The sequence below is a fragment of the Saccostrea cucullata genome, unplaced genomic scaffold (assembly GCF_032062105.1).
Source record: "Saccostrea cucullata isolate Sc308-1 unplaced genomic scaffold, CSIRO_AGI_Scuc_v1 ctg2955, whole genome shotgun sequence".
Taxonomy (NCBI): Eukaryota; Metazoa; Mollusca; class Bivalvia; order Ostreida; family Ostreidae; genus Saccostrea; species Saccostrea cuccullata.
Window position 1 is genome coordinate 1 of NW_026936779.1, and position 27,985 is coordinate 27,985.

At 34.2% G+C, this 27,985-nt stretch overlaps 3 protein-coding genes and 2 pseudogenes across 3 annotated transcripts in view; 4 read left to right on the forward strand and 1 right to left on the reverse strand.

Moving 5' to 3' along the window:
* Positions 1 to 6,956: 6,956 nt before the first annotated feature.
* On the forward strand, positions 6,957 to 13,761 carry LOC134246586 (uncharacterized). Its single transcript, XM_062728973.1, is given in 3 exon segments — positions 6,957 to 8,526; positions 12,799 to 13,688; positions 13,690 to 13,761. Coding segments are annotated over 3 exon segments (2,532 nt in total).
* LOC134246587 (uncharacterized) overlaps positions 11,818 to 27,985 on the forward strand; it is a 51,045-nt gene continuing 34,877 nt past the window's right edge. The window contains exon 1 of the mRNA XM_062728974.1: positions 11,818 to 11,845. The gene's annotated coding sequence lies outside the window, so the exon portion shown is untranslated. The remainder of the gene's footprint in view (positions 11,846 to 27,985) is intronic.
* On the forward strand, positions 14,760 to 17,424 carry LOC134246583 (uncharacterized; annotated as a pseudogene).
* On the reverse strand, positions 21,169 to 22,164 carry LOC134246584 (dynein axonemal heavy chain 8-like; annotated as a pseudogene).
* LOC134246589 (uncharacterized) lies at positions 23,397 to 24,225 on the forward strand. Its single transcript, XM_062728975.1, has one exon. The coding sequence runs from the start codon at positions 23,410 to 23,412 to the stop codon at positions 24,223 to 24,225; it is 816 nt and encodes a 271-aa protein (XP_062584959.1). The 5' UTR covers positions 23,397 to 23,409.

The window sequence follows — 27,985 nt, forward strand, 5'->3', positions numbered from 1 at the left end:
TACCATAGGATACATATGGAAACTCTTCACTGACGTCACACACACATACGGTGTGAGGAGGGAAATCCAGGGTGGAACTATGTGAATTACTCATAGGTTACATTTTGAATCTCTCCATTGACGTCACATAATCCTTAGTAGAACTAAAACAGAGGAGCTAATCCCAGCTATGTCTGGTGATAGGGAAATCTAGTGTGGTGTGAAACTGTGTGAATGTACCCGGGTGTATGTAGAAATCGTATGGGAATTCTTGTGTAAAGAGGGATATACTCAGGACCAAAAAATGTTAAAAGAAAAATGTCGTGTTCAAGTTCACAATGTGAAGGTCTATAAATTACAAAAATTGTTTTCATTAAAGTATTAAAAAGTTGTGGTACATGTGTAAAATTATAAAAGAAAGAAAAGAGCGATATATGGTAAGTGTCTCAATTGGCCCCTTAAAATGAATGTCTTAATTTTACTTTATTTATAGCTTTAATTTCTACAGCTATATATGCGACCTTTATAGGTCATTTTCATTTTGATCAAAATGCCGTTATTTTAGAAATATGACATCACAAAAATCACGTTTTCCCGCCATTTTAGCATATTTTGTGTAAAACTGCTTAATTTCAAGCAGTTTTTCTTCCAGGAAATAAAGAGCGCAGCCTAGAACAGGCTTTATATTTTTACCAAAGATGTATCTATCCAATACTAATTAGTGACAGAAAAATTATGTATGTTCTACACTGCGCTCTATGTTTCCCATAAGAAAACACATCAAGAAAAAGGCATATTTTGGGCTTTTTTGTTAGATAGCAAAAATAGCATTATTTCTTATGTCATTTACAGCTAGTGAATGCATATAAATGTGGAAAATATGTTGGAAATATTTCTAATATAATCTCTTCAACAAAATAAATATCAATAAACATATCTGAATGTCATTCTAAAATGTTGATTTTTAGGGGGCCAAAATTGGCTCTTATCATATATACCCCTTTTGATTTTATAGATAATTTAATGAGTTTGACCAATTTGTTTTCTTTCAAATTTTTAATGTTTTCACAAGGTTATCTTGTTACAGACTAATATGAACGACTAGAAGATGCATCAGGCAGAGTTTGAATGTTTTATTTTGCAATCATAGAACATAAGACAAGTCTTAAAATGACTTTATTTCCGACTCTTTTTCATTTGTTGTGTATTTATTATCTGCCATATTTTTGTTTTTAATAGTATATGTACATCAATTTTGAGAAATGTTCCCATCGTTCAATGCGATTGATATCCAAGTTAAAATGCAGCATGTACCGGTAATATTAGTCTAATATTCTTTGAATTATTTTCAGAATGTTTGATAAATGGTACTTTGAATTTGCAAATAATGAACTGAAAGAGAGTTAATATTTCAATGTATATGAGAAACACATTAATTTATTGAGCTCCAGACATAATGCGGGTCTATTGTACTTGGAAAATGTGTGAAAATATTTATATTCTTTTCAAACAATATTTTACATGTTGCTAGATACTGTGATATTGTGCATACAGGAACTCGTAAGACATCAAGTGATTTATTTCACTAGTGTTTAGGGGTTTAAATCTTTGGTTTTTATCCTGGGTTTCTTTCTGAGCTAGTTTTTATAAAGGGGAGCAAGACTGATATGACCTACTTAATTTTTGTTTTTGATTTATTGTAACTTGGATATTATTTGTTTTAGAGATACAGAAGTTTCTATATAGAGTACTGGAGTAACATGTGATTATTTTAACAATTTCAAGACTGACTTGTAAAATAATTGGTGACATATTACTGACTAAGTACATGTACCTAAACTTGGAAACTACCTTGACAATGAAGACGTGCAGACCATATCTGATGACCATATCTGATTCAATATATTTTTGTCTTGACTTTGAGAAGTTTTTAATGTTCACATAATTAAAGAAGAAGGCAAATGTTAAGATTACCGGTAAGAGTTTACAAATTATTGATCTTTAAAATAAAAATATGACCAACAGATCTAAGAAATCCAGAAAATACTTCATAGTTTAATTAATGAAACATCATAGAATATTTTTGTGGTTCCAAAATAAGGCTGTAGATTTAGATTATATTATTGAAAAATGAACCTCTCTTGATTATGACTACTCTTAGAATTTAAAAAAAAGTGTGTCATTAATGGCATGTGATATTATTTATTAATTGAATTTTATTAGGTCACCTGAGTCACTCAGGTGACCTATTGCTATCTGTTTTTGTCCGTCGTCGTCCGTCGTACGTCGTTCGTCGTACGTCGTTCGTCGTCAATCGGTCGTAAACTTTTGAACATTTTCAGCTTCTTCTCTGCAACCACTGAACCAATTTCAACCAAATTTGGCACAAAGCATCTATGGGTGAAGGGGAACAAAAATTGTGAATTTCATGATCCCTGCCCCCTGGGGCCTGGGGGGTGGGGCCAAAACCACTAAAATTAATGCAATCTTTAAAAATCTTCTTCTTTACACCTGGACATCAAGCAGTCAAACTGTATGCATGATTGTAATCAGCATTGAGTCCTTTACCAAAATTGTGAAATTCATGGCCCTGGGGTCAGGGGTACTTGTGCTGGGGCGGAGCTAAATAAGTATATAGTGAAAATCCATTATTTCTTTAAAAATCTTCTTCTCTGCTCCTGGGTATTAAATAAACTAACTAAGTACATAGTTATGATGAGCAAGAGTGCCTCTACCAAAATTGTGAATTTTATGGCCCCAGGGTCAGGGGTTCTGGTGTTAGGGCGGGGCTCTATTGATTATATAGTGAAAATACATTATTTCTTTGAAAATCCATTTCTCTGCTTCTGGGTATTAAATAAACAAACTAAGTACATAGTTATGATAAGCAAGATTGCCTCTTCCAATATTTTGAATTTTATGGCCCCAGGGTCAGGGATTCTGGTGTTGGGGGGGGGGGGGGCTGTATTGATTATACATGTATAGTGAAAAAACATTAAATCTTTGAATATTTTGTTCTTTGTTCCTAGGTTTTAAGCAAATGAACTACCTATATAGTTATGAGCAAGGGACCTAATCTTCAAGAATTGTAAATTTCAAGGCCCCAGGGTCAGTTGTACCATGGGGGGGGGGGCTGTACTTAAATACTGAAAATGAATGAATTGTTTGAAATGTGCTCCTTGGTATTAATCAAATTTTTTTGAAAAGCAAGGATGCCTTTCCAAAAATTGTGCAATGTGTGGATCAAAGCCTAAGAGTCAAGGATTCCTGTGTGGTAGCGGCACTACTGATTATTGCTGAATATTACTGATTTGTTGAAATGCATTTTTTGTTCCCCTACCCTGCCTATGGGTATTAAGTAACCAAACTAAGGAACTGCTAAGTGTATAGTTATGATTACCAAATTGTAAATGCTATAGCATCTGGCTTAAAACAGATTCAATCACTGGAAAGTTGTTGAATAATGCTCAGGTGACCTATAAGGCCCATGGGCCTCTTGTTTGTTTTATAAATATATCTTGTTTTGTTTTTATGAATTGATAGCCAAAATATTGATATCCAATAAAATACTTAATATAAAATCTGATTTATTCTCTTGTCAGAGACTGAATGTATTTAAATCACCTAGGCTACAGATGCTTTTGTTTCTGTGCTTTTCATTGTTTTCATCTTTTTAATGTGATTAATATATTCCAGGCATGTAGCATCATTTTTGAATGTGGGGGGCCAACCAGAGAAAATTTTTTTTTACTTACCTGAAAAAGTTGACAAGCAAAAAAAAAAAAAAAAAAGAAATAGCCCAAACTCGAAAATCCTATTCGGAGGGGGGGGGGGGGGGGGGGGAGGGGTTGTACCGGTATAGTGGATAACTTTTTTCAAGGCCAACTTCCTTTCACTTACATTTTTTTCCATACAATACTACATATCCTTGATATCATTATACCATGGTAAAAACTGGGGGGGGGGGGGGGGGGGGCAACCAACTTTTCAATAGACATTTTCAATAGTAAACGGGAAAAAAGTGGGCCCCCCACCCCCACCCCTGTTGCTACGTCCCTGTATTCATCGTTTAAATTGGTATCTATCTTTCATGAGAAATAAAAACATTGAAGCACAGACCATCTACCATTGATAACACAAGCTGATAATCATCCATATTTCTTAATTCATATTTATTCATACAATATTTTAGCACTTGTGCAGAAGTGAAAATTGTTAATTTAGCATCATGTTGTAATGTTACAAATAACATTTGTTTACTTTTTGGGGTATATGTTTTGTTTAAATGATATTGATATCAAGAGACACAAAACTGTTATCAATTTGTGTTAACTAGAATTTAAAAATAAATTATTTTTAAATATTGGTCCTTTTTCTTATCAAAAGTTAGTGCAGACCTGGATAAATATAACTATAAAATATGCATGCATTTATAGAAAGCAGAAATAAAGCTCAAACAATGTATCTGGAGGAAAATGAGCAAAGGCTACTAATTAATACCACCAAAATAAAATATTTGTATGGAAAGTTACAAGTACAACAACTGAAAACTAATGCTTGTCCTCTCCAGAGCAATCGTTGGGGCCCAAGGAAAGCAGTTAAATTTCTTTTGCTGGGGGGGGGGGGAAACATTTTTAGTTAGGGAAACTCAAAGAGGACACTACCTTGATAAGCAAAAGGAATTCTTCAAACTTAATTAATGAGGGGCCATGTTTTTTAATGACTATCCTACCCGGTATATATAAGAAAATCATCGAGGGAGATTAGCACACTTGTTCCTACGGACATTTACATTTATCAGCTTTAGTCACCAATCAAGGGCCCTCAGGGAGCTTATACAATAACGACAGTATGACCACAATTAGATAAGGTAAAAATATATTGTACATGTACATTTGTATATGAAATATTAGTAAAATATGTCATGGAGGTATACATGCACAGCTAAATCAAGGATTGAAAACAGAAGGCAATATAAATAAGGAGTATATGAAATAACGATAGCTATAATTTAAATTTTAAAGGACAAGCAAGAAAAGTTGTTTTTAAAACATCAATGATACACTTAATTTTTTTTATTGAAAGAAAGAAAACTGTCAGACTTTATTTATTTTCAAAAACATCATTTCGGGATAAAAAAGTCAAAACTTGTCTAATAGGCATATTTTCTTTAAAGCCATATATGGCGTATGTACAATGAAAATTATTAGACTAAAATTATAAGAACTTATTATTTGTATCATTACTTTGTATAAAGATAGACCTTTATAGACCTGTCTCTTTGTTGAGTTGTGTAAGTAAAATATCTGAAAGGATTATTTTCAAACATGTGTACAATTACCGACATTCAAAAAATCTTTTTTATAAATATCAGTCAGGTTTTTTTTACCTGGGCACTCTACTGTATATCAACTTCTAGAAATATACCATTCTATTGTGAAAAGTATAGATGAAGGTAAATTCTGCTGTATGGTGCTCTGTGATTTATCCAAGGCATTTGATAGAGTATGGCATAAAGGCTTAATTCATAAACTTCAAATGTACGGAATTAATGGTAAAATGCTAAAATGGTTTGAAAGTTATTTAAGCAATAGAACACAACAAGTCAAGTACAGAAATCTGCTCTCTTCCATTGGTTATGTAAAAGCTGGAGTCCCTCAGGGATCTGTACTTGGACCACTCTTATTTTTGATATATGTAAATGATGTTGCTCAAAATATGATATCTGTTTGTAGATTATATGCTGATGATAATTCTTTACAACAATGTTCAGATAATATTAATCATATTGAACAAAATCTTAATCATGATCTTAAAGTATTACATGAATGGTCGAAAAAATGGCTGTTGAAATTCAACCCACAGAAAACAAAAAGGCTTAGCTGTATTTTTTCATTTGAAAGCTGTGCAACAATTTCCAAATCTAATTTTTGATAATTGTCAAATAGAATATGTCACACAACATACACATCTTGGGATACTTCTGTATTCAAATATGGGATGGTCTGATCATATTGATATCATTGTAAAAAAGGCTTACAAAAAAACTTGGTTTACTGAAAAAACTAAAATTTAATGTGTCAAGGGATATTTTGTCCCAGATGTATATTTCTTTTATCAGACCACAACTGGAATATGCAGTTGAAGTTTGGTCGGGGTGTACAAAGGCAGACATAGAAAAGCTTGAGAAAGTTCAACTATTTGCTGCTAGAATTGTAACAGGTCTTACACTTATTGCTTCTAAAAATTCACTTTATCTGGAAACTGGATGGGAACCATTGGAAAATAGAAGAAATCGAACAAATCTAGTAACAATGTACAAAATACACAATAATTTAGTACCTACTTATATTCAAAATATAGTACCTGATATTAGAGGCAACATTTCACAATACTCTACTAGAAATTCCTCCAATTATTCCTTGCCAAAATGCAGATTAGAATTATTCAATAAATCCTTTATTCCAGATACTGTTAGAAAGTGGAATGCAATCAAAATTAACATAAGGGAGGCAACTTCTTTGAAAAGTTTTAAAATATGCTTGTCAAGCAATATTGTAAAACCTCCAAAGTATTTTTCTTTGGTAAGAGATTTTGGAATATTATTCACACAAGGTTAAGACATAATTGTATTTTAAATTCTGATCTATTTCGGTGTAATTTAATTGACAGTCCGAATTGCTCATGTGGACAAATAGAGGACAGTTGCGTATTTAAATAAACTTTTATATGAATTCTGGATAAAAACCAAGAAACAATTTATTAATGTACTGCTTCTGGAATAGCAAATTTTAACAAATTATATCCACGGGCACTGGAAGTTAATGTAAATATATAGTATGTATTTACATTAACTTCCAGTGCCCGTGATTATATCATTGTTGACAAGTTTACAAATAGGCCTAATTGATATCTGTTTTCCCATAATTATAGAAAAAAATATGGATTATAGATACATTCCTTTGTTATTTTTTCAGATGGCTTTATCTAAAATTGATATTCCCCGCCGAGCCCAGCACTTTTTAGAATGTGGCATTGAAGAATGTGAAAGAAACTGCGAGTTCTACTGCAACCTTTGTCATCAAAGATTGTGTAAACAATGCAGAGATGAACATCTGAAAAGTCCAGAAAACAAGAACCATGAGGTGGTCCTTTACCAGCAACGTAAACGACAACTTCCTGTGGAGAAATGCAAGATCCACCCCACTAAAGATGTGGACATGCTCTGTGAAGAATGCCAAGTTTCGTTATGTTCTAAATGTGCGACAAAGGGAGACCACCAGAAACATACATTTGTTGATCTTGAAGCAGTCTACGCGGAAAAATTTGCACTCTTCCAACAGGAAATCTCCAAAATTCACGAGTATTTTCTCCCTACATCACAAGATTTACAGAAAGAGATTAAAAAAGATTCCTCAGAAATCAAATACCTTATGGACAACATCAGAACATCCATGAAGACTGAAGGTGAGACCCTGAAAAGTCTGGTGGACACAGTCATATCTGATAACATGAAGCAGTTAGACCAGATAGAGCAATCACTGTTAGAAGATCTAAACACCCAAGACAAGACATTGGATGATTACATCACTTATCTCAATAACCTTGTCAAAGAGCTCCACAGATGCCTGTCCTCTACAGAAACCCAGAAATTAATGTCTGAGAAGAAACCAAAGATTCGATCCATACCAGAGACAACAAAACCAGTCACACCAGGATTTACTGCTGGTCAATACAACAAAAGTGATGTCTTCAAGCTACTTGGTAAAATACATGTCCCCATTACTAAAGCAGAGAAGAGAGAAATAAGGGACATTGAAAGTGTCTACAATACAGCAATGAAACCTACACATAAACAGATGAAAGAAGACAGAAAGAAATCTAACAAGAAACAAACAATGTCTCTATCTGCCTCTGTCACCAAGGTCAAGGAGTTCAAAGTACCAGGTGTTGATCGTATATTACATGTATCACTAGATCAATCAGACAGACTCTGGATCAGTGACAATAAGGGTAATCTTGTCCAAACAGATCTACGGGGGAATGTGATACAGAAGATAAAAACCAGTGGTTTAGAAGGTTACCACACAGTCACCCAGGGCGGGGATCTGATCTTTACAGACCCAGAAAAGAAAGTCATCAATAGGATAACACAGGATAATAATATCACTGAATTCATTAAAACTGGAGACTGGGAACCACTCAGCATACACTCCTCCCACATCAACGGGGACTTACTGGTGGGGATGGTGGGTAAAGTCACCAGGTACAAGACAGGAAAAGAACTGCAGAACATACAGAGAGTTAACAAAGGACAGGGACTGTATGGTGGACCACACTACATCACAGAAAACATCAATGGAGATATCTGTGCATCAGACATTAATAAAGATGCAGTAGTGGTGGTGAATAAATCAGGACAACACAGGTTCTCCTACAAAGGTCAAGGGTCAGAGTTCTTGCCCTTTGGAATCTGTACTGATGTCCTCGGTCACATCCTGGTGTGTGATAGATACAGTGACACTGTTCACCTTCTTGATCAGGACGGTCAGTTCTTGTCTCTATTATTCACACAACAACAAAGGGTGTTTGCTCCCCGTAGTGTGTGTGTTGATGATGAGAACAATCTCTATGTAGGACAATATAACACCAACACACTGACAGTGTACAAGTATCTACAGTGATTATTATTCTGTCATTAAATCAGTTATTTGAATGAAACTTTTTAAAAACAAGAATATATATGGTGGTTATGTATATAATTATCATTTTTTTCTATCCAATTCATGACTCTAATTTTCAAATAAAAACATGTTTAAATTATATATTTGATATGTAGAAAAAAACTCAATACAAATTATACATTTACAGTTACATATAGGTTCACATGAATATGTGCATGTTTGTAGTAGTCTACTGTGTATGTGAAAGTAAATATTGCAGTTACATGTACTCTATTAGTTACACATACTTTATAATAACCGCATATCTGCGGTGTTTTTCTTTGATCTTTCTGTGGTGATATATCCCATATCACATATGCGATAATACTTTCCACGCCCCTTCATATATCACTGCAGGGTGGGCTGGGAAGCTTTGGATCATCGAACTTTTTCCAGTACCATTTTTCAAATAAACACTACCATATACCTTTTAGACTCAAAGTAGAACATGTATGCTGAAAGTGAAAGACTCATCTTACGTCCCATTGTTCATTGTCTATATTTTGTCAATCTTTGCAAAAAAGTGAGGAGGATAAGCCCCCCTAGTCCCCCCAACCCCGGTTCCAACGCCTATGAGCAACATGTAGCTTTGTTTTCTAAACACTTCAATACAATACCTATAGGAAAATTATTAGGGGAGTGTGACTATGCACCCTGAATCACCCTGCACGTGCATAACTACCGGTAAATCATTAAATAAAAAAAAAAAACAGAAGGCCATGCATAAGGAGAAAACAATTTGAATTCATACATTTATTTACGATATCTTTAATTCAAAATATTTGTGATTCTATTTTAATGACAGGCAAAGTTTTTTTTTATTATTTTATGAAAAAAACTGACTTTCTTTATTTTTAGAGTGAAACATCTTTCGGAACACATACATATTAAGTCAAAAATAGTTCACTAGGTATTCTTTCTTTCTTTCTTTCTTTCTTTCTTTCTTTCTTCCCCCCCTTTTTTTTGCTTTGTAATTTTTCGCATGACACATATCACTTTTTATATTTCTACAACAGGATATGCAGTGCATATTTTATTTTCCAAATATTTCAATACGTATGAGAGAGAGAGAGAGAGAGTCCCATACATTTCAGTTTGTCGTAACGAAAATTAAATGTAGATGTAAAGTATTAATAAAAAAATGACTCGTACTACTGAAGTGCAGAAATTTTAAGGTTTTATTGAATTTTGCATTATATACGCTGGTATTTACCAGTTATTGCCTGACGTCACCGCGTCAGGCTGTATAAGGATTGATAATTGCTTGATCCGAAACTAATAGATCATACCCAGAGAGCTAGATTTTGTGCAAGCTGATTTACATTGGAAATCTTTTACTTGCATTTTAAAAGAAACATTTTTCAGGGAAACAATGATTTTACTGATGCAAAATAATGCAGTATTTACTTTGTATACTCTGTTTGCATGAAACAGATTATTCCATGTGATTTACCGTTTCAACGTGTCCGTGTATCTTTTTTTCTGCACTTCTATACTACTGGGTCAGTCCATTTATATTCTACTAAAGGGCTCTTTTCGCGCCAAATGTCACGAGTAAGCGATCTTGGATTGTACTATTGTATGAATGGGGGTGCTAACTTCCATGGAATTTACATGTAATAAAGTTTGTTATTGTTACCTCCATCTTCTAATGAATCAGAAATTCTGTCTAATAAATTTTATCTTATCCTTAAAACAGCATATGAATCGTACATGTATCAGAATATGGACATGCAAAACAAAAGAAATGATTTCTCTAATTTGTTTTCCCTCTGTTGGTTTATTCCATATTTTAATGGACTAGTCCAATCACCACAAACGATCGACGCAGTTCAACCAGATTCCAGACGATTTGACAAAAGAAATTACCTGTGCGAAATCTTGGATTTCTTTTCCACAGAGGCTTTAATGTTGGTTTTACCTATTTCGTTCTCAACAAATTATAGTAACCACCTTTCAGAAAAAAGATCAATGAACACAAACTACTACTGTTTACTTCATTGGAGAAAATGCTTTCCTACAACATGTGTATTTAGTTTTATCCCATGTTTAACCCTTTATCCCGTTGATATAGCTCATGTGATATCGTTTTCATATCACACAGTTGTGACGTCACAATGGATTTTGCGTTAGAGTGATGAAGTAAAATGAAATGGAGTCCTATATAAAAACAATGTCAAACATTGTTCTTGGTGTAAAAAAACATGGGATAAAAAGAATCTCACATGATTTGTAGTTGGATATGATTTTTATCCAACTCGTTGTGTGTTTTTATCCCCTCGCCAAGGCTCGGGGATAAAATCCACACAACTCGTTGGATAAAAATCATATCCAACTACAAATCATGTGAGATCCTATATATATCCATTCTCTAAAATATTCACAATGAATGATTTGACAACAGATTTCAGAATAGGTGTAGCTTTAAATTTAGATCCAGGGGTAGATCAATCTACTTGCAGAAAAGTCAATCGCATCATCTCGGGTCTTTTCGTCAGAGGTCGAAAAACAAACTCGAATGTATCGACATCATCGGATGTTTAAAATTTTCCTGTTCATAGTAAAAACGGAGTTAGAAGTCCCTACTATAGTATATTTTAGATAATATCATTACATTTAATAAAGTTAACTCCATATTCCACAGATAATAGGTCTATATACATAATCCATGCTTTTATTTCAAAGTTTGTGAAAAAGGGGGGGGTTCATGGCGTATAAATTAACAATTACATTTGTGGACCTCTTCCCTAGATAAGGCCCGAGGAGTGGGACCGAGGAGTTGCGATTGGCAGAAAACCCACATACATTAACCATTCTTTTAACAACTCTTCAGAATGCAGCAAAGGCATCGTTCTTCTACAAGTTACATGTGTAAATAATTAAATATTTTTACAGGGTTCTCAAATAAAAAGACATATTTCAAACACAAAAAAGTATTGCTCAAAAGGTTTATCACTTCTCTTACAGATATTGATTGATTAAGTCAGGCAAGCTTTTTGAAAAGCTGTTACTTGTGGGTATTTATCCAGTGTATCCAGGAAGTAAATTACAAATCTCGTTCAAGTCTCAACTGAAATCTCATTTGACATTCCAACGTCTAGCTATCTATCAACAATGTCGTTTGTCGGTCATTCATAAAAGCTGTAAGTACAGAATGTACTCTGAAGAACATTTCAATAATCTTTTGAATGAATTATGGAGAAAAAAAATCAAGAAATTATTGATGTACTAGAATAGCAAACTGAATGCATATAATATCATAATTGGTGTCTGTGAGATTTTTACAAATAATTAAAATCTGTTTCCACCAAATATTTCGAAAAAGAATATTGATTAGCACATACGTGCATGTATAAAACATATATTCCTATTTTTTTTTAGATGGCATTATCTAAACAAGATATTCCTCAGCGAGCCCAGCATTTTTTAGAATGTGACATTGAAGAATGTGAAAGAAACTGTGAATTTTACTGCAACCATTGTCATCAAAGATTGTGTAAACAATGCAGCGAGGAACATCTGAAAAGTCCAGAAAACAGGAACCATGAGGTGGTCCTTTACCAGCAACGCAAACGACAACTTCCTGTGAAGAAATGCAAGATCCACCCCACTAAAGATGTTGACATGTTCTGTGAAGAATGCCAGGTTCCATTATGTTCTAAATGTGCTACAAAGGGAGAACACCAAAAACATACATTTGTTGATCTTGAAGCAATTTACACAAAAAAATTCACACTCTGCCAAAAGGAAATCTCCAAAATTCAAGAGTATTTTCTCCCTACATCGCAAGATTTGCTGAAAGAAATTAAAAAAAACTCCTCAGGAATCAAAAACATCATGGACAACATCAGAACATCAATGAAGACTGAAGGTGAGACCCTGAAAAGTCTGGTGGACACAGTCGTATCTGAGAACATGAAGCAGTTAGACCAGATAGAGAATTCACTGTTAGAAGATCTAAACACCCAAGACAAGACCATGGATGATTACATCACTTATCTTAATAACCTTGTCAAAGAGCTCCACAGATGCCTGTCCTCTACAGAAACCCAGAAATTAATGTCTGAGAAGAAACCAAAGATTCGATCCATACCAGATACAACAAAACCTGTCACACCAGGATTTATTGTTGGTCAATTCAGCAAAAATGATGTCACCAAATTACTTGGTAATATTCAGGTCCCCAATACTAAAGCTGAGAAGAGAGAAATTAGGCCCATTGAAAGTGTCTACAAAACATCAATGAAACCTACACAGAAACAGATGAAAGAAGACAGAAAGAAATCTAACAAGAAACAAACATTGTCTCTATCTGCCTCTTTCACCAATCTCAGGGAGTTCAATGTACCAGGTGTTGATGAAGTATACCATGTATCACTAGATCAATCAGACAAACTCTGGATCAGTGACAGTAAGGGTAATCTTATCCAAACAGATCTACAGGGGAATGTGATAAAGAAGATAAAAACCAGTGGAAGATACGAAGGTTATCACACAGTCACACAGGTCAGGGATCTGATCTTTACAGACAAAGACAAGAAAGTCATCAATAGGATAACACAGGATAATAAAATCACTGAATTAATTAACACTGGAGACTGGAGACCACTCAGCATACACTCCTCCCACATCAACGGGGACTTGCTGGTGGGGATGATGAAGAATAGAGAGGGTAAAGTCACCAGGTACAACAAGACAGGAAAAGAACTACAGAACATACAGAGGGATGACAAAGGACAAAAACTGTATAGTAAACCACTCTATATCACAGAAAACATCAATGGAGATATCTGTACATCAGACTATCATAATCGGGCAGTAGTGGTGGTGAATAAATCAGGACAACACAGGTTCTCCTACACAGGTCGGGGGTCAGTGTTCAGTCCCTGTGGAATCTGTACTGATGTCCTCGGTCACATCCTGGTGTGTGATACTGTCAGTAAAACTTTTCAACTCCTTGATCATGACGGTCAGTTCTTGTCTCTATTACTCACACCACGACAAGGGGTAAAGTATCCCCGTAGTGTGTGTGTGGATGATGAGAACAATCTCTATGTAGGACTATATGTCACCAGCACACTGACAGTATACAAGTATGTACAGTGATTCTGTCACAAAAACAGTTACTTGAATGAAACTTTTTTAAAAACAAGAATATTAATGGTGGTTCTATATAGTCATCATTTTTCCTATCCAATGCATGACTCTGATGTTCAAATAAAACATGTTTAAATTATATATTTGATATGTAGATTAATTCAATAAAATCAAAATAAATTTTTAATTGACTAATCTATTTTATATAGATTCAGACACATGAATATATGCATGTTTGTGGTAATCTACTGTGTATGTGAAAGTAAATTTTGCAGTTAAATGTACTCTATTAGTTACACATAATTTATAATTACATATTTTATTATATTCTTAATCAATGATTCATACTGAATGTCGTGTATCAATGATATTGTTACTAAAAATAAACTTTTAAGTTACATAATGTAATTGACTCTTATAAAGCTGATCTATTTGTTATAATTATTTCTTCAACATATTTAATACATACTAGTATTATGTAGAATTAAACGATTTTTTTTTTCTGTCAATTTAACTCTCTGAATTAAACACAGTTAAGGTGTTCAATCCATCCCTAATAGGATCAAATTCAATGAAATTAAATACATAACAGATATGTAGGCATTGAATACTCAGTTTATTTAGACATACTTCCCATTTATTATCATAAGTATCTGTAGTGGGATGTGTCCTAATTTATGACCTTGAATTTTGGTGAGAAGTATCTCCCCTTTTTGGATTAATAAAAAAATAAATTAAAAAAAAATTAGCACGTAAAAGAATTGTTTTCAAATGTCATTCTATTTTTAGTTTCAATGCATCTTCACCGCATGATTTATTAGTATTAAAATTATTTGAATTTTTATTTTGAAAAAAAAAACGATTTTCCCCATAGACTTCAATGCTATCTTTGTTAATTAACTACAGCTTAATTAATGACATTTTTAAAACTTTCTCACTGACAATCCTTTCCCATTATAAATGCCCTGTGGCTTTAGGAAGACCCTTGATTTTGAGGTCAACAGGTCAAAGTTCAAGGTCGATAAATTTAAACATTCTGTCTGTGTATATCACTATCCTTTCCGGACGATTTTTCACGATGATTTTGAGCTTTTGCAATGTAATTTTATACCAAAACTCCATAGGACCTCTCTCACCCCTCTTAAAGTGCCATGCCCGTTGTTTTATTAGTATTTATTGTATTACATGTCACTGGGGGCATTGGGAGAGTCATTACGTATAAAACAGGTTCTCGGCGGACTTTATGTTCTATTACATCTATCAGAAATGTTTGATAAAGATTAAATTAGATTCAATGCATTGTATAAAATTTTGACAATATCGAACGTGAATATAATCAATATATTCATGTATGTGACTTCATCTTTGCATATAATTTTCTCGTGTTTAAAGCGGTTCCGCAGTGTAGTGGTATGCCTCCCGTTTCATATGTGAGAGGTATTAGGTTCGATTCCCAGGCGATTCTTTTTTTGGAAATACTCTTTTTTTTACTAAATGATAGTATTCAGCATGTGAAATAAAAAATTTATGAGGTCTGGCTTGTACAAACTCATTAAATAATCATTAAAGTGTGATAAATATTCCATGTAAAAAAAAATCTTTCATACACAAAGTATACTAAGCGATCAAATCTGTACATCTATAATGGTATATTTTATTTGCTTCAATATACATGTATACATTGAATATTTATACAAATTCAGTCAGAGCCGGGATCCGACCCCCCCCCCCCCCTCACCCGAACTGTGCATGGTTTACTTTTTCCCTAAGCGGGGGACACGAATTCTCTGAATTAGCTTGTTACGTGTCTGACATTGATCTTTGACTGTTACATAAGCGTGTATCTTATAAAAACAGGGAGAAAGATATTTGTCAGCGAGCCCAGCACTTTTTAGAATGTGGCTTTGAAGAATGAGAAAAAACTGTGAGTTCTTCTGTAACTCGTGTCATCAAAGATTGTGCATACAATGCAGAGATGAACATCTGAAGAAAACAAGAACCATGAGATGGTCCTTCACAAGAACAGGAAATGACAACTCCCTGTGTAGAAATGCAAGATTCACCCCACTAAAGATGTGGACATGCTCTGTGAAGAATGCCAGGTTCCGTTATGTTCTAAATGTGCTACAAAGGGAGATCACCAGAAACATACATTTGTTGATCTTGAAGCAGTCTACGTTGAAAAAATTGCACTCTTCCAACAGGAAATCTCCAAAATTCACGAGTATTTTCTCCCTATATCACAAGATTTACAGAAAGAGATTAAAAAAGATTCCTCAGAAATTAAATACCTTATGGACAACATCAGAACATCCATGAAGACTGAAGGTGAGTCCCTGAAACGTCTGGTGGACACAGTCATATCTGAGAACATGAAGCAGGTAGACCAGATAGAGAATTCACTGTTAGAAGATCTAAACACCCAAGACAAGACCATGGATGATTACATCACTTATCTCAATAACCTTGTCAAAGAGCTCCACAGATGCCTATCCTCTACAGAAACCCAGAAATTAATGTCTGAGAAGAAACCAAAGATCCGATCCATACCAGAGACAACAAAACCAGTCACACCAGGATTTACAGCTAGTTAATACAACAAAAGTGATGTCACCAAATTACTTGGTAAAATACAGGTCCCCAACACTAAAGCAGAGAAAAGAGAAATAAGATCCTTTGAAAGTGTCTAGAATACAGCAATGAAACCTACACAAAATCAGATGAAAGAAGACGGAAAGAAATCTAACAAGAAACAAACAATGTCTCTATCTGCCTCTGTCACCAAGGTCAGGGAGTTCAATGTACCAGGTGTTGATCTTGTATTCCATGTAACACAAGATCAATCAGACAGACTCTGGAGCAGTGACAGTGAGGGTAATCTTGTCCTAACTGATCTACAGGGGAATGTGATACAGAAGATAAAATCCAGTGGTGGAGATGAAGGTTACCACACATGCAGTAACACAGGATCTTTACAGACAAAGACAAGAAAGTTATTAATAGGATAACACAGGATAATGATATCACTGAATTCATTAAAACCGGAGTCCACTCAGCATACACTCCTCCCACATCACCGGGGACTTACTGGTGGGGATGAAGTATGGGTATGGAGAGGGTAAAGTCACCAGGTACAACAAGACAGGAAAAGAACTACAGAACATACAAAGGGATAACAAAGGACAGGAACTGTATAGTTTACCACACTACATCACAGAAAACATCAATGAAGATAGCTGTACATCAGACTTTGATAAAGGAGTAGTGGTGGTGAATAAAGCAGGACAACACAGGTTCTCCTACACAGATCAAGGGTTAACTGCAAAGTTCTATCCCTATGGAATCTGTACTGATGTCCTCGGTCACATCCTGGTGTGTGATGATTACAGTAACACTTTTCACCTCCTTGATCAGGACGGTCAGTTCTTGTCTCTATTACTCACACCACAACAAGGGGTATACAGTCCCTGTAGTGTGTGTGTGGATGATGATTACAATCTCTATGTGGGACAAGGTCACACAAATATACTGACAGTGTACAAGTATATAAACTGATTATTATTCTGTCACAAAATCAGTTAATTGAATAAAACTTTTTTAAAAACAAGAATATTAATTGTGGTTATATATAGTCATCATTTTTTTTTTCTATCTATTTCATTATTCTAATTTTCAAATAAAATGATGATGTTTAAATTATATATTTAATTATTTATTATGTAGAATAAAAATCAATACAAACTTTAAATTAACTGTTATATATATAGGTTCACACGAATAATGTGCATGTTTGTAGTAATCTACTGTGTTATCTGAAATGAAGTATTGCAGTTACATGTACTCTATTAGTTACACATAAATTTTAAAATTATATATTTCAGTCTTAATCAATGATTCATAGAGAAATATTTTTAGATTTTATTTTAAGAGTCCATAAAAAGCATAAGTTCAAATTACTAGTATATGGTATGTTCAAACTTTTGAATTTTACCTAAAAAGGTTGATTGCTATTGATTGTATAATAGTAATCAAGTTTCTGGAATAGCAACATATTTTTGAAGAGTGAGAATAAAACCCTATGGACTTGAGATAGTGTATATATCAATTTAAAACTTGCTACATAGAGGTAGTGGATGACCAGAAGCTGCAGTAACAGCAGACCTAATTTTAAGAATCAAAAGATCAAGACCATTGATAAGGTTTCTTTTTACCAATTTTCTTGAAAACAAATGTAGAGTCCTGAAAAATCTTACTCATCTAGAGTGATAAAATTGCTAGAGATTGTTGAATACAATTAGAAGAAGAAGACTGTTTAGACATTGATTTGAATTTTAAATGTCAAAGATCAACTGTATCAGTTTATACACAGGTCGAGGAAACAATATTCTGTGGCGTCAGAATAAAGGATGAGGTGACTTGCGGCCCCTCGTATACTAACAAAAAATTAAATGTCAAAATTTTACTCAAATTTTTGTATGTAACTAATCACTGATATATGTACTTTTATAGAATACTATTTTTTAACAAAAATAGCAACGTGGTTTGAAAGATATAAATCTTTTATTGGGGTAGGGGTATCATGTTTACATTCAATTCCCATTCCATTTTAACCCCGCCCCACTCTTTGAAGCCCTTAAAATATACGAGCGCAGATAGGTACAATTTTCTCCTTTGGCTGATCACTGTATTTTATTGAAATCTACCTATATGTGAAAGGAGAAAATTGTACCTAACTGCGCTCACATGCTATTTTTTAAAAAATTGTAAAATCTAGTTGGCCTTTCCCATTATAAACAGATCGACGGAACTAGATTTTCTGACGCAAGAATAAATTCATATGTTAATCGAGGCACAGGCGATACTTTCTAACTGACAAATCAGCTACTAAATGAAATTCGTTACGAGTGAGTACCACAAAAATACTATGGAAACATGCTTGGAATTTTACTGCTTTCCGATATTTTTTTATGCATTTGACATGTTTGAGTCACAGATTAGACACGGATCTACATATGTACCATTTCCGAGACCAGTGTAAAATTTATATACAGTTTCAAACAATTGATAGAATATACATGATATACATTTAAGTTTTGTAGCGTGTTTGGTGAGCAATTCGCTAGGTCTACACCTATTCCCGAGTATCGGTGAATACAAATTTCATATGCATTTCTTGTCCTAAAAACCGTAAAAGCTGAAAATCCATGCGTAAGTATAAACAGCATTGGCTGACCATTATAAAAGTTTGAAATGTAGAAAAGGACAACAGGTAAATTTACCTAAACCACGTGTCTGCGATAAAATGGAAACGTAGTAAACCAGCATGTTTTGTTGTTCTGTCATCGGATTGGACAATTACTAAGTGCGAAATAATAACAATAGCCATATAATGTCTTCTCGGACATGCATATCCCTCTATTGTACTAAGACCCGCCCATTCTCTTGCCAGAAAAGAAAATATTCTCACAAACCTGGCCGAATTCAGCTGTGATAGGGTCTAAAAAATCAAAGATAATGCAGTATTCCTTATAACGAAAATGTGTCTGAATTATTGAAACTATTCAAAAGGCGTCGTATTTATTCACTCATGTTAGTAAACTTGCAACATCGTTGTAGATTAAATATAATTCGTCGTGGAGAAAGGGGCCCCAGATAACAGTTATGTCACATCATCCTTTACATGCAAAACGAGGTACCCACGTGACTGACAAATCGACCAATCCGCTAAATGAGTTGGGTTACTACAATACATACTACGTTTGTAAAATGCCAGTTTTTCAAATTGCTCTCGGAAAGGCATGTATGGAATGCTTACAAAGATGCGAACATTATGTACATGGTGACGTCATAAATATTGTTTACTAAGTATGCAACTTTGAGATATACATGTATATACATGTACATGAATATGCATGCTACTTAATCCATGCACGACAGTTATAAATCAATGTACGTGAGACTTTAGTAAAATTGTGTAGAATAAATGTCGTACAATACACTTTTGTTTTAGAGTGTATGAACCCTTTAGTCAACAAATGAATTAGACCAGTAGCATATGGTAAATATACGAATATCAAGTATAAGAACTTAATTTTTATTACCTGTGAAGAGTTGGTGAGTGGTATTTCAACGTACTATTTAACACCGAAAACTAGCTTTGTTTGTTAATGTGCATGAGCATGGAACATCTTATTACTTTTAATTTTTAACAAAAAAAAATTAAAATAGATAATAGTTGACTCTCCGACAGGCATTTGAAATCATGTCGTAAATTGAACTGAACCACGTGTTTGTAGTAAAATGTAAACAGGTAGTAGACCAGCATGCTTTACGGTTCATTAATTCATTCGACTGGTTCATTGTTTGCTGTGAGCAGTAACAACAATGTTCATATAAGGTAGTTTCCTCAACCTGATACATGTGTAGTAGAAAAGGAGAGATACACACAGAATATATGGCTGAACCAGGAATTGAACCTGGGACCTCTGCATCACTAATCAGGTGCTCTATCACTTAGCTTCCCATGATCCATATAGTCTGAACGGCTGCATTACCCCCTCCTTAAACGGCACAAAAGCCACAAATTCAAGGGCCCTGTCAGAAATTACTTATTAACGAACCTAGGAACCCTGCATTATTAGTCAGGTGCTCTGATTACTGAGATACCCAAAGTATATATAGACCAAACTGCTTGAGTTGCAAAGTGTCAATATAAGAATTACAGGGCCAGAAGGCCAAAGTTGTTGATGTCAAAGGTGAATGCATATGGTATCACTGATTTGCAACAAGGTCAGTGTAGGAATATTTCCTCAAAGGTCTATGTCACACTGTTTCTCACCTTGTAACCTAAAGTATGAATTACAAAATGAACTGAAAAATGAGTCAACAAACACTGTTTGTGTCGAATATTTCACTTTTTTGAGTCAAGTTTTAAGACAATGACAAAAACATTACAACAACATTCAAGTTTTAATCAAACTCAGCAGTATACAATATTTTGACACATATGCATGAAAAGTCTTTAAAATAGAAATAAATATATATAATTCAAAATAAAAACAATATCAACATGAGTATAAACAAATACTTAATGCATCACTGTCTCATAGAAACACAACCATAATAATTTAAATCTACTCTGTACACGACCTTTGTAATCACAGATTAAATGTGAAAAGGACGGAATAAGATTGGCATTCAGCAAAACATAATACCTAATATTTGTCTATGTAATGCATTATGTCATACAGTGAAACTTCTAATAAATAACAAGGTCAGCCAAAAAATGTCAGTTCTTATCAATAAAACATTCTTAAAAGTTATTAATTTGGATTTTTTTAACACAACACAAAACGTCTTTGGCAGTTTCTTAAATTAATAAGAAAGTAGCCGTGAGCCCACGGAGTGCCCATCTCATGGGCGGGATTCCCTCCTTCTTGATGTCAATTTCCATGATGGGGTCCCGTGGGGCTATTCTTGAGGGATAGAGTGGGCACTGAAAGGAGGGTTCCTTTAGGGCGGGTTTCTCATTAATTGGGTAGCACTGTAGATGGAGGACAGGAGGGGGGCATAACCCTGTCTGGAAGCCTGGTCCCGGAATTCATTGGTCGTCTTTTCAATGGAACACCCCCAAAGGTGGATTCCATGGATTTACACGCCCTCTGGTGGAGGCTGAAGTAACTAAAGAAGAAAACAAAAATACCAAAATCAATTTTATTCATGAATGACACAATTACATTGTTATATCAGATTCTGTTTCAGTCTATTGTTAGATCTGGTAGCAAAAAGCAAGATTTGAACATTAAAAGGATTAGAGAGAAGGCATTGTTCTTACATGTCCAAAATTTCTGAATGTTGTGTCTGCCTGGAAGGTGAACTGTTCAAAATTGCCAAATCTATCTCCACAGTAACTCTTGATGGCTTCCTGTTTCAGCAAGATAAGAAGTACTCTAGGATTGAAGAATGCTCCTAACCAATAAGCTGGCATGGCTTTTCTTCCCTGTAACATGCAAAAAAAAAAATCCCTATTCAAACAATTTATTATTTTTTTTACTAAAGATGAAAGACTTAGTAGGATAAAGTGTCTGCTCAGTTATTTCTAACTATGAAAAAATATTAAATCTGCATGAAAAGGATTTTCACTCCCTATAGATCCTTCCCATTTTCATTTATACAATACCCACCAGGATCTGAGGATCTTCTCAAAGTGTTTCCAGCGGTCCTCCAAATCTCGGAGCCACTGAGCGGCGTTGTAGGTGTAGGGTGTGGCGGTGGTGCCGGTCATCTTACACCAGATCCTGGGGATCCTTAAGTGGTAGAGGTCATCGGCCGCAGACAGGTAGTGGTCACTCATCTGGTCACCCATCACATTGTTCTCACAGGCGTTCTTTATCAACTCTAATGGAAAAAAATGATTTTTTTTACCAAGTTCAGTACAAAAAAGTTGTCAGAATCTATCCATATACAATGTGTCAGAAAGCAGTTCAATCAAAATTCATTTTTTAAATGGCTTCATCAAAGTCAAAATTTAATTAAAAAATAATATAGTTCTACTTTCTCAAGTTCAAAAACTAATACTTATAAACAACCTTTCAACTTATCCATGCCATTGACTCTGACATTGTATCGACAATACAACTGAGATTTACATTACTGACATCTGTGATACATTACAGTTTTAAATGTTACAATAGTACTTATTTTTTATAGATGGTTTAACATTCTCAATAAGTTTTAAGTAGTTTTGATAATTCTAAATATGCAAGTCACATTAGTATGGAATGATATCAATAAAATCAAATATTTAACAAAATTCATTGTTCAAGGAGAATTTACATGACTGTCATATCTGCCGGCGTTGCATCAAGACAAGGATTGATAAGTGTTGTATTCTGTTTCTCAACATTTTGTTTATGAACATTAACCCATTTGATAGCATTTATCTCCATCTAGTAAACAAATTAAAGATAACTTTAACGTGTTATCGTAATTCTAACTCCTACATTCAGATGTCTTTTGGATCAAAGTTTCTCTGGGCCATAAACCTATTATTGTAAGTATAAATGAATACCATGTCAATTATTTAAATATATCATGTATAATACGATGAAATTATTCTATATATTTCTTAAAAATCTTCATACCGGTATATGGAAAACTTTTTAATTACTGCGAGAGATCATTTTGAGGGTTTTAAATGCAATTCTGTAATCTTTCTTACTGAATAAAATTTTAACAAATCAAATGATACAAATTACATTAATTTCAAGTACTTGCTTCATTTAGACAAATGTCAAAGATATACTATACAGCTGGTTGATGCTTGAATATTAATCAATGGTCCTCTTTAAAATCAAAATCTTTGGCAATCAACTTCAATAAAGATTTTCACTGCGTAAATTAGAAATAAAAATTTATAAGAATTATATATAAGAATTTCATGATTTTCAGATGTCATTATGTAAAGCAGCTTGCACAGACCGACCTTTTTTAAAGTGTGGCATTGAAGAATGTGAAAGAAATTGTGAGTTTTATTGCAATCCTTGTCATCAAAGGTTGTGCAAACAATGCAGTGATGAACATTTGAAAAGTACAGCAACACAAACAACAGATGAAAGAAGACAGGGAGAAACAAACACAGCCTCTATCTGTCACTAAGGTCAGGGAGTTCAATATACCAGATGTTATGGGTATATTACATATAACATCATATCAATCAGACAGACTCTGGATCAGTGACAAATATGGCAATCTTGTCCAAACAGATCTACTGGGGAATGTGATACAGAAGATAAAAACCAGTGGCGGATCTGATGGTCACCACACAGTGACACAGAATGGGGATCTTATCTTTACAGACATAGTCAATAAAGTCATCAATAAAACAACACAGGATAATAATATCACTGAATTCATAAAACCAGGAGTCTGGGTCCCACTCAGCATACACTCCTCCCACATCAACGGGGACTTACTGGTGGGGATGACTGGTTATAGAGAGGCTAGAGTCACCAGGTACAACAAGACAGGAAGAGAAGTAGAGAACATACAAAGAGATAACAGGGGACAAAAACTATATAGCAAACCACACTACATCACAGAAAATATCAATGGAGATATCTGTACATCAGACTATACCAAGGGAGTAGTGGTAGTAAATAAATCAGGACAACATAGGTTCTCCTACAAAGGTCAGAAATCAAAGTTCCGTCCCTATGGGATTTGTACTGATGTCTTCGGTCACATCCTGGTGTGTGATTATCACGCTAACTTTGTTCACCTCCTAGATCAGGACGGACAGTTCTTGTTTCTATTACTCACACAACAACAAGGGATACACGGCCCCTATAGTGTTTGTGCAGATGAGAAAAATCTTTATGTTGGACAACTACAGGGCACATTGTCAGTGTTTAAGTTTCTCCAGTGAGAAAAAAACAATTATATTGCTTCTATTATTATTATTTATTAAATATAACTATTTCAATCTTTGTAGATGAAGCATTTTGAGTCCTGTGTATAATTATACTAGAGATATATCGTTCTTAATTTCACACTGTATAAAGTTTGAAAATTATCTATTTATCAAATATAAATTCATAAAAATACTATAAATACCTACTTGTACGTGACATGCATGGTGAAGACAACAAACAGTTATCGATAACATATTGACAAACAGTACAAATCTGTTAAAAGGGCATAAAACTCCTATCCTTAGAAACAACAAAGGTTAACAACGTCAACAAAACCATTCAGGATCACCAACAGCATACATTCCCCCCACATCAACGAGGACTTACTGGCTGGGATGGTAAACCATAGAGCGGCTGTAGTCACCAGGTACAAGACAGGACCTACAAAAGATAAAGAAGCTAGGAGTTATTTCACGGTATACCACACTACATTACTGAAAATATTAATGGAGATGCATGCACATCATACCCTGAATAGACAGTGGTTATTGTGGTCAATAAATCAGGACAACATAGGTTTTCCTACACAGGCCAGATGTCAAAGTTTTAGCCCTATGGAATATGTACTGATCTGGGTTGCATCCTTGCGAATGATCGTTATGTAGTGCCACTGTTCACATTCTTGATACAAATTGTCAGTTCTTGTCTTTATTACTCAGATGACAACAAGGGGTACATCGTTCCTAATGTGTTTTAGGTTTTATGATCAGGATAATCTTTAATTGGGACAGATACTCAACAACACATTGACAGTGTACAATTATCTAAAGTGATTTTTATTCTGTCATAAACATAAATGCATGATATATATCAAACTAATAATATTAATAATATAACAGTAAAAGTTTTTAAAAATTTTACCTGCCAAAAACTTTTTTCAAAAGTTAGTTATATCAAAACGTATGACCTTTTTACACTTTGTCCAACCATTCCTATGGATAAATGAAAAAATAGATATATATCATAAAAAAATTGCTTCTTCAATAAAAATAGAAGTAAAAATCAACAATCAACAAAATTAGTCGCCAGCGTGGCGCAGTGGTTAAAGCGTCTGCTCTAGACGCGCGAAGTAAGGAGTTGACCCCTAAATCGCGGGTTCGAATCCCACTATCGGATGAGACTCTGACCGAGGTCCCGTGTAACTGTTGCAGTAGGTACTGGCACGAAAAATATCCCTCCCTGTTCAATGGCTTTAAGTGCCGAGTATAGTGCATCTCTCCAACGCTATTGGCGTCTCCATTTGAGTGGAATATTCTCGAGAGGGACTTACAATATTCAATCAATGAATTTACAACATTAATTTGCAAACAAAATCATCTTATTCTACCCACAGGTACTCTGAAGTTGATAATAAACATATGTGAAAATTTCTTATTTACAAATTTATATAGGGCGTGCTTGATTGGTAGCTGGAATTTTCGGAATTGGCGGAATTACAATCAGGTTCACCGGAATTCAATTCCGGCGCAGTTCTATCAATTCCGTGTTTAGAGGTGGTGTGAAAGGAATTAAAGATGGTAACTACTTGTACATTTGTCAAGAGTGCCGATTAAAATATGTATGAAGTTTTTCCCTGTATTTGGACCCTAATACAGTCTTATAGACCTATTTGCAAATTAAAATTCAATGTTGTTCTCATAATATTGTTCAAATCATGTTAATTTTAAGTTCACTTAAGAGCTGCACACAGCATGAAATTTTGTTCTTTACACCATTCAGTTGCACTTTCATCCTTCATTGCATCTTACAATAAATCATTTAATAAAATAGGAAGAAATTCTTTTTTGTCGAGCTGCAGCCATATTGTGAACTAATTCTGATTCCAGTTTTACTTGATTGGTAGAATTTTTGGAACTCTCAGAATTGAAATCTGACTTTACAATCAAGCGCACCCATAGTCTTCGGAGACAAATTCTCAAACAGACAAACCGTCGGACACACTGTCGGAATTTCAATGGGTACCAATTGCATCCCATTATTAGATCTGTTTTTATATTCCCATGAAGCAGAATTTATTCAAAAGCTTTGTGGCAAAGCACTTTGAAAAAATTACGCACTTTGAAAAAAAATTTCAAATTGCGTTAAATTTGGGACACACTCAACGCACTCTGAAAAAATTCTCAAAGTGCGTTAAGAGTGTACATAAACATTTTTGACCACGGGGACTTATTACGCACTTTGAAAAAGTATAATTAAAACAAAAAATTCTAGACTTAAAATTTAGTTATTGAGAGAATCAATTTTTAACCTCATTGAGAACAAGGAGAAGGCGAGTAGAAGGTCTCTCAGCCAAACTCTTTTTTTCTTATACATTGTACATAGCCGTCGGTAGCAAATTGCAAGTGAACCCTCTACCCTCCACAAGGTAAGCCCAATTTTCAATGCCTATAATATGTATTTCTTTGCAAACTATTTGTGTGCCTAAGCCCCCCTTTCCCTTTACCGATGCCTATGTTACACACAAATATATGTATTTGCATTACTGGTGTGACTTTGAAAAATTTCAATAAATTTAATTAACATAAAATGCATGTAGACAGAAAAAACTAATTACAGTAAATCATTTAACAGAGAAAGAATTTTCAAAACATAGAAAAATCAAAATCGCTCACTTTCACATCCTGAAGTAACCTAATCACTGAAGACTTAACAAAAAGATTCAATTATTTATCATACCTACGATTAACAAAATTATTGACCAAGCCATACACATTTTTTTTCAAAGTGCGTTAATATGGTCGATATTAACGCACTTTGGAAAGAAATTTTATGTTTTCAAAGTCCGTTGATTTGGTCCCAAAATCAACGCACTTTGAAAAAATTTTCCAAAGTGCGTTTTAAGTGCGTTGTAACAAAGCTTCCACATGAGAAGACTTGTTTCGGAAATATCATAGTATGATGATAATAACAACACTTCTTATAGGTTAAAAAATACCAAAACAGGTGCTTATGAGCCATCTTGACTTTTTTTATATGCACTGTACAGAAATATATTATTTCATTGATTTTCATTTAATAGTTGTAATCATTTATACCTAGAAAAACACGCAATACACACACCCCCAAAGATCCTACATTTTCCGCCGTAATGATTGAGAGCACGGAAAAGAGAATATTGAATATTTCTATTAATATTTAGCAAAACTAGAAAATAAGTACTTTACAATAAAAATAACTCCATTATTCCAAAGTGTTCAAAAGCACTTGAAGTAATGACATTTTTAATTTTCAAGATGGCTCATTCAACACACACTCAAGTTTAAAGTTCACAGAAATAGTTTTGAAATAAAATGCCTAATTACGGTTAAAACTATGATCAGCACCCAACTATGCAATCATCAGTTGGCCATTGTTTAAATGAATTTAAATCCTGACGGTTTTGTATAAACAAATTGAGAATGGAAACCCAATATTCGCAGCCAATCAGATGATTTGATCAATCAAAGAATCGACACATAATGATGGACCGAGTGTGATGGGCCGTATCGCCAATACAAAGGGTCCCCAATTTATGACTCTATTCATAAAACAGTCTTCTTAATCATACAAAATCTAATAACTGTACACCCAAACTATTCAAAAACCACAACAGACTGAATGAGCAACAACTGACCTGAATCATACAAGACTATACCACCTGAACGCTCATTTATTCTTTACCTATCCTATTAATCCTTTTAAATAATCACAGATTTCTCGTATTATAATAGACTA

Coding starts and splice junctions, on each gene's coding strand:
- LOC134246589 (XM_062728975.1), top strand. CDS start 23,410: ATGAAAGAAGACAGGGAGAAACAAACACAGCCTCTATCTGTCACTAAG.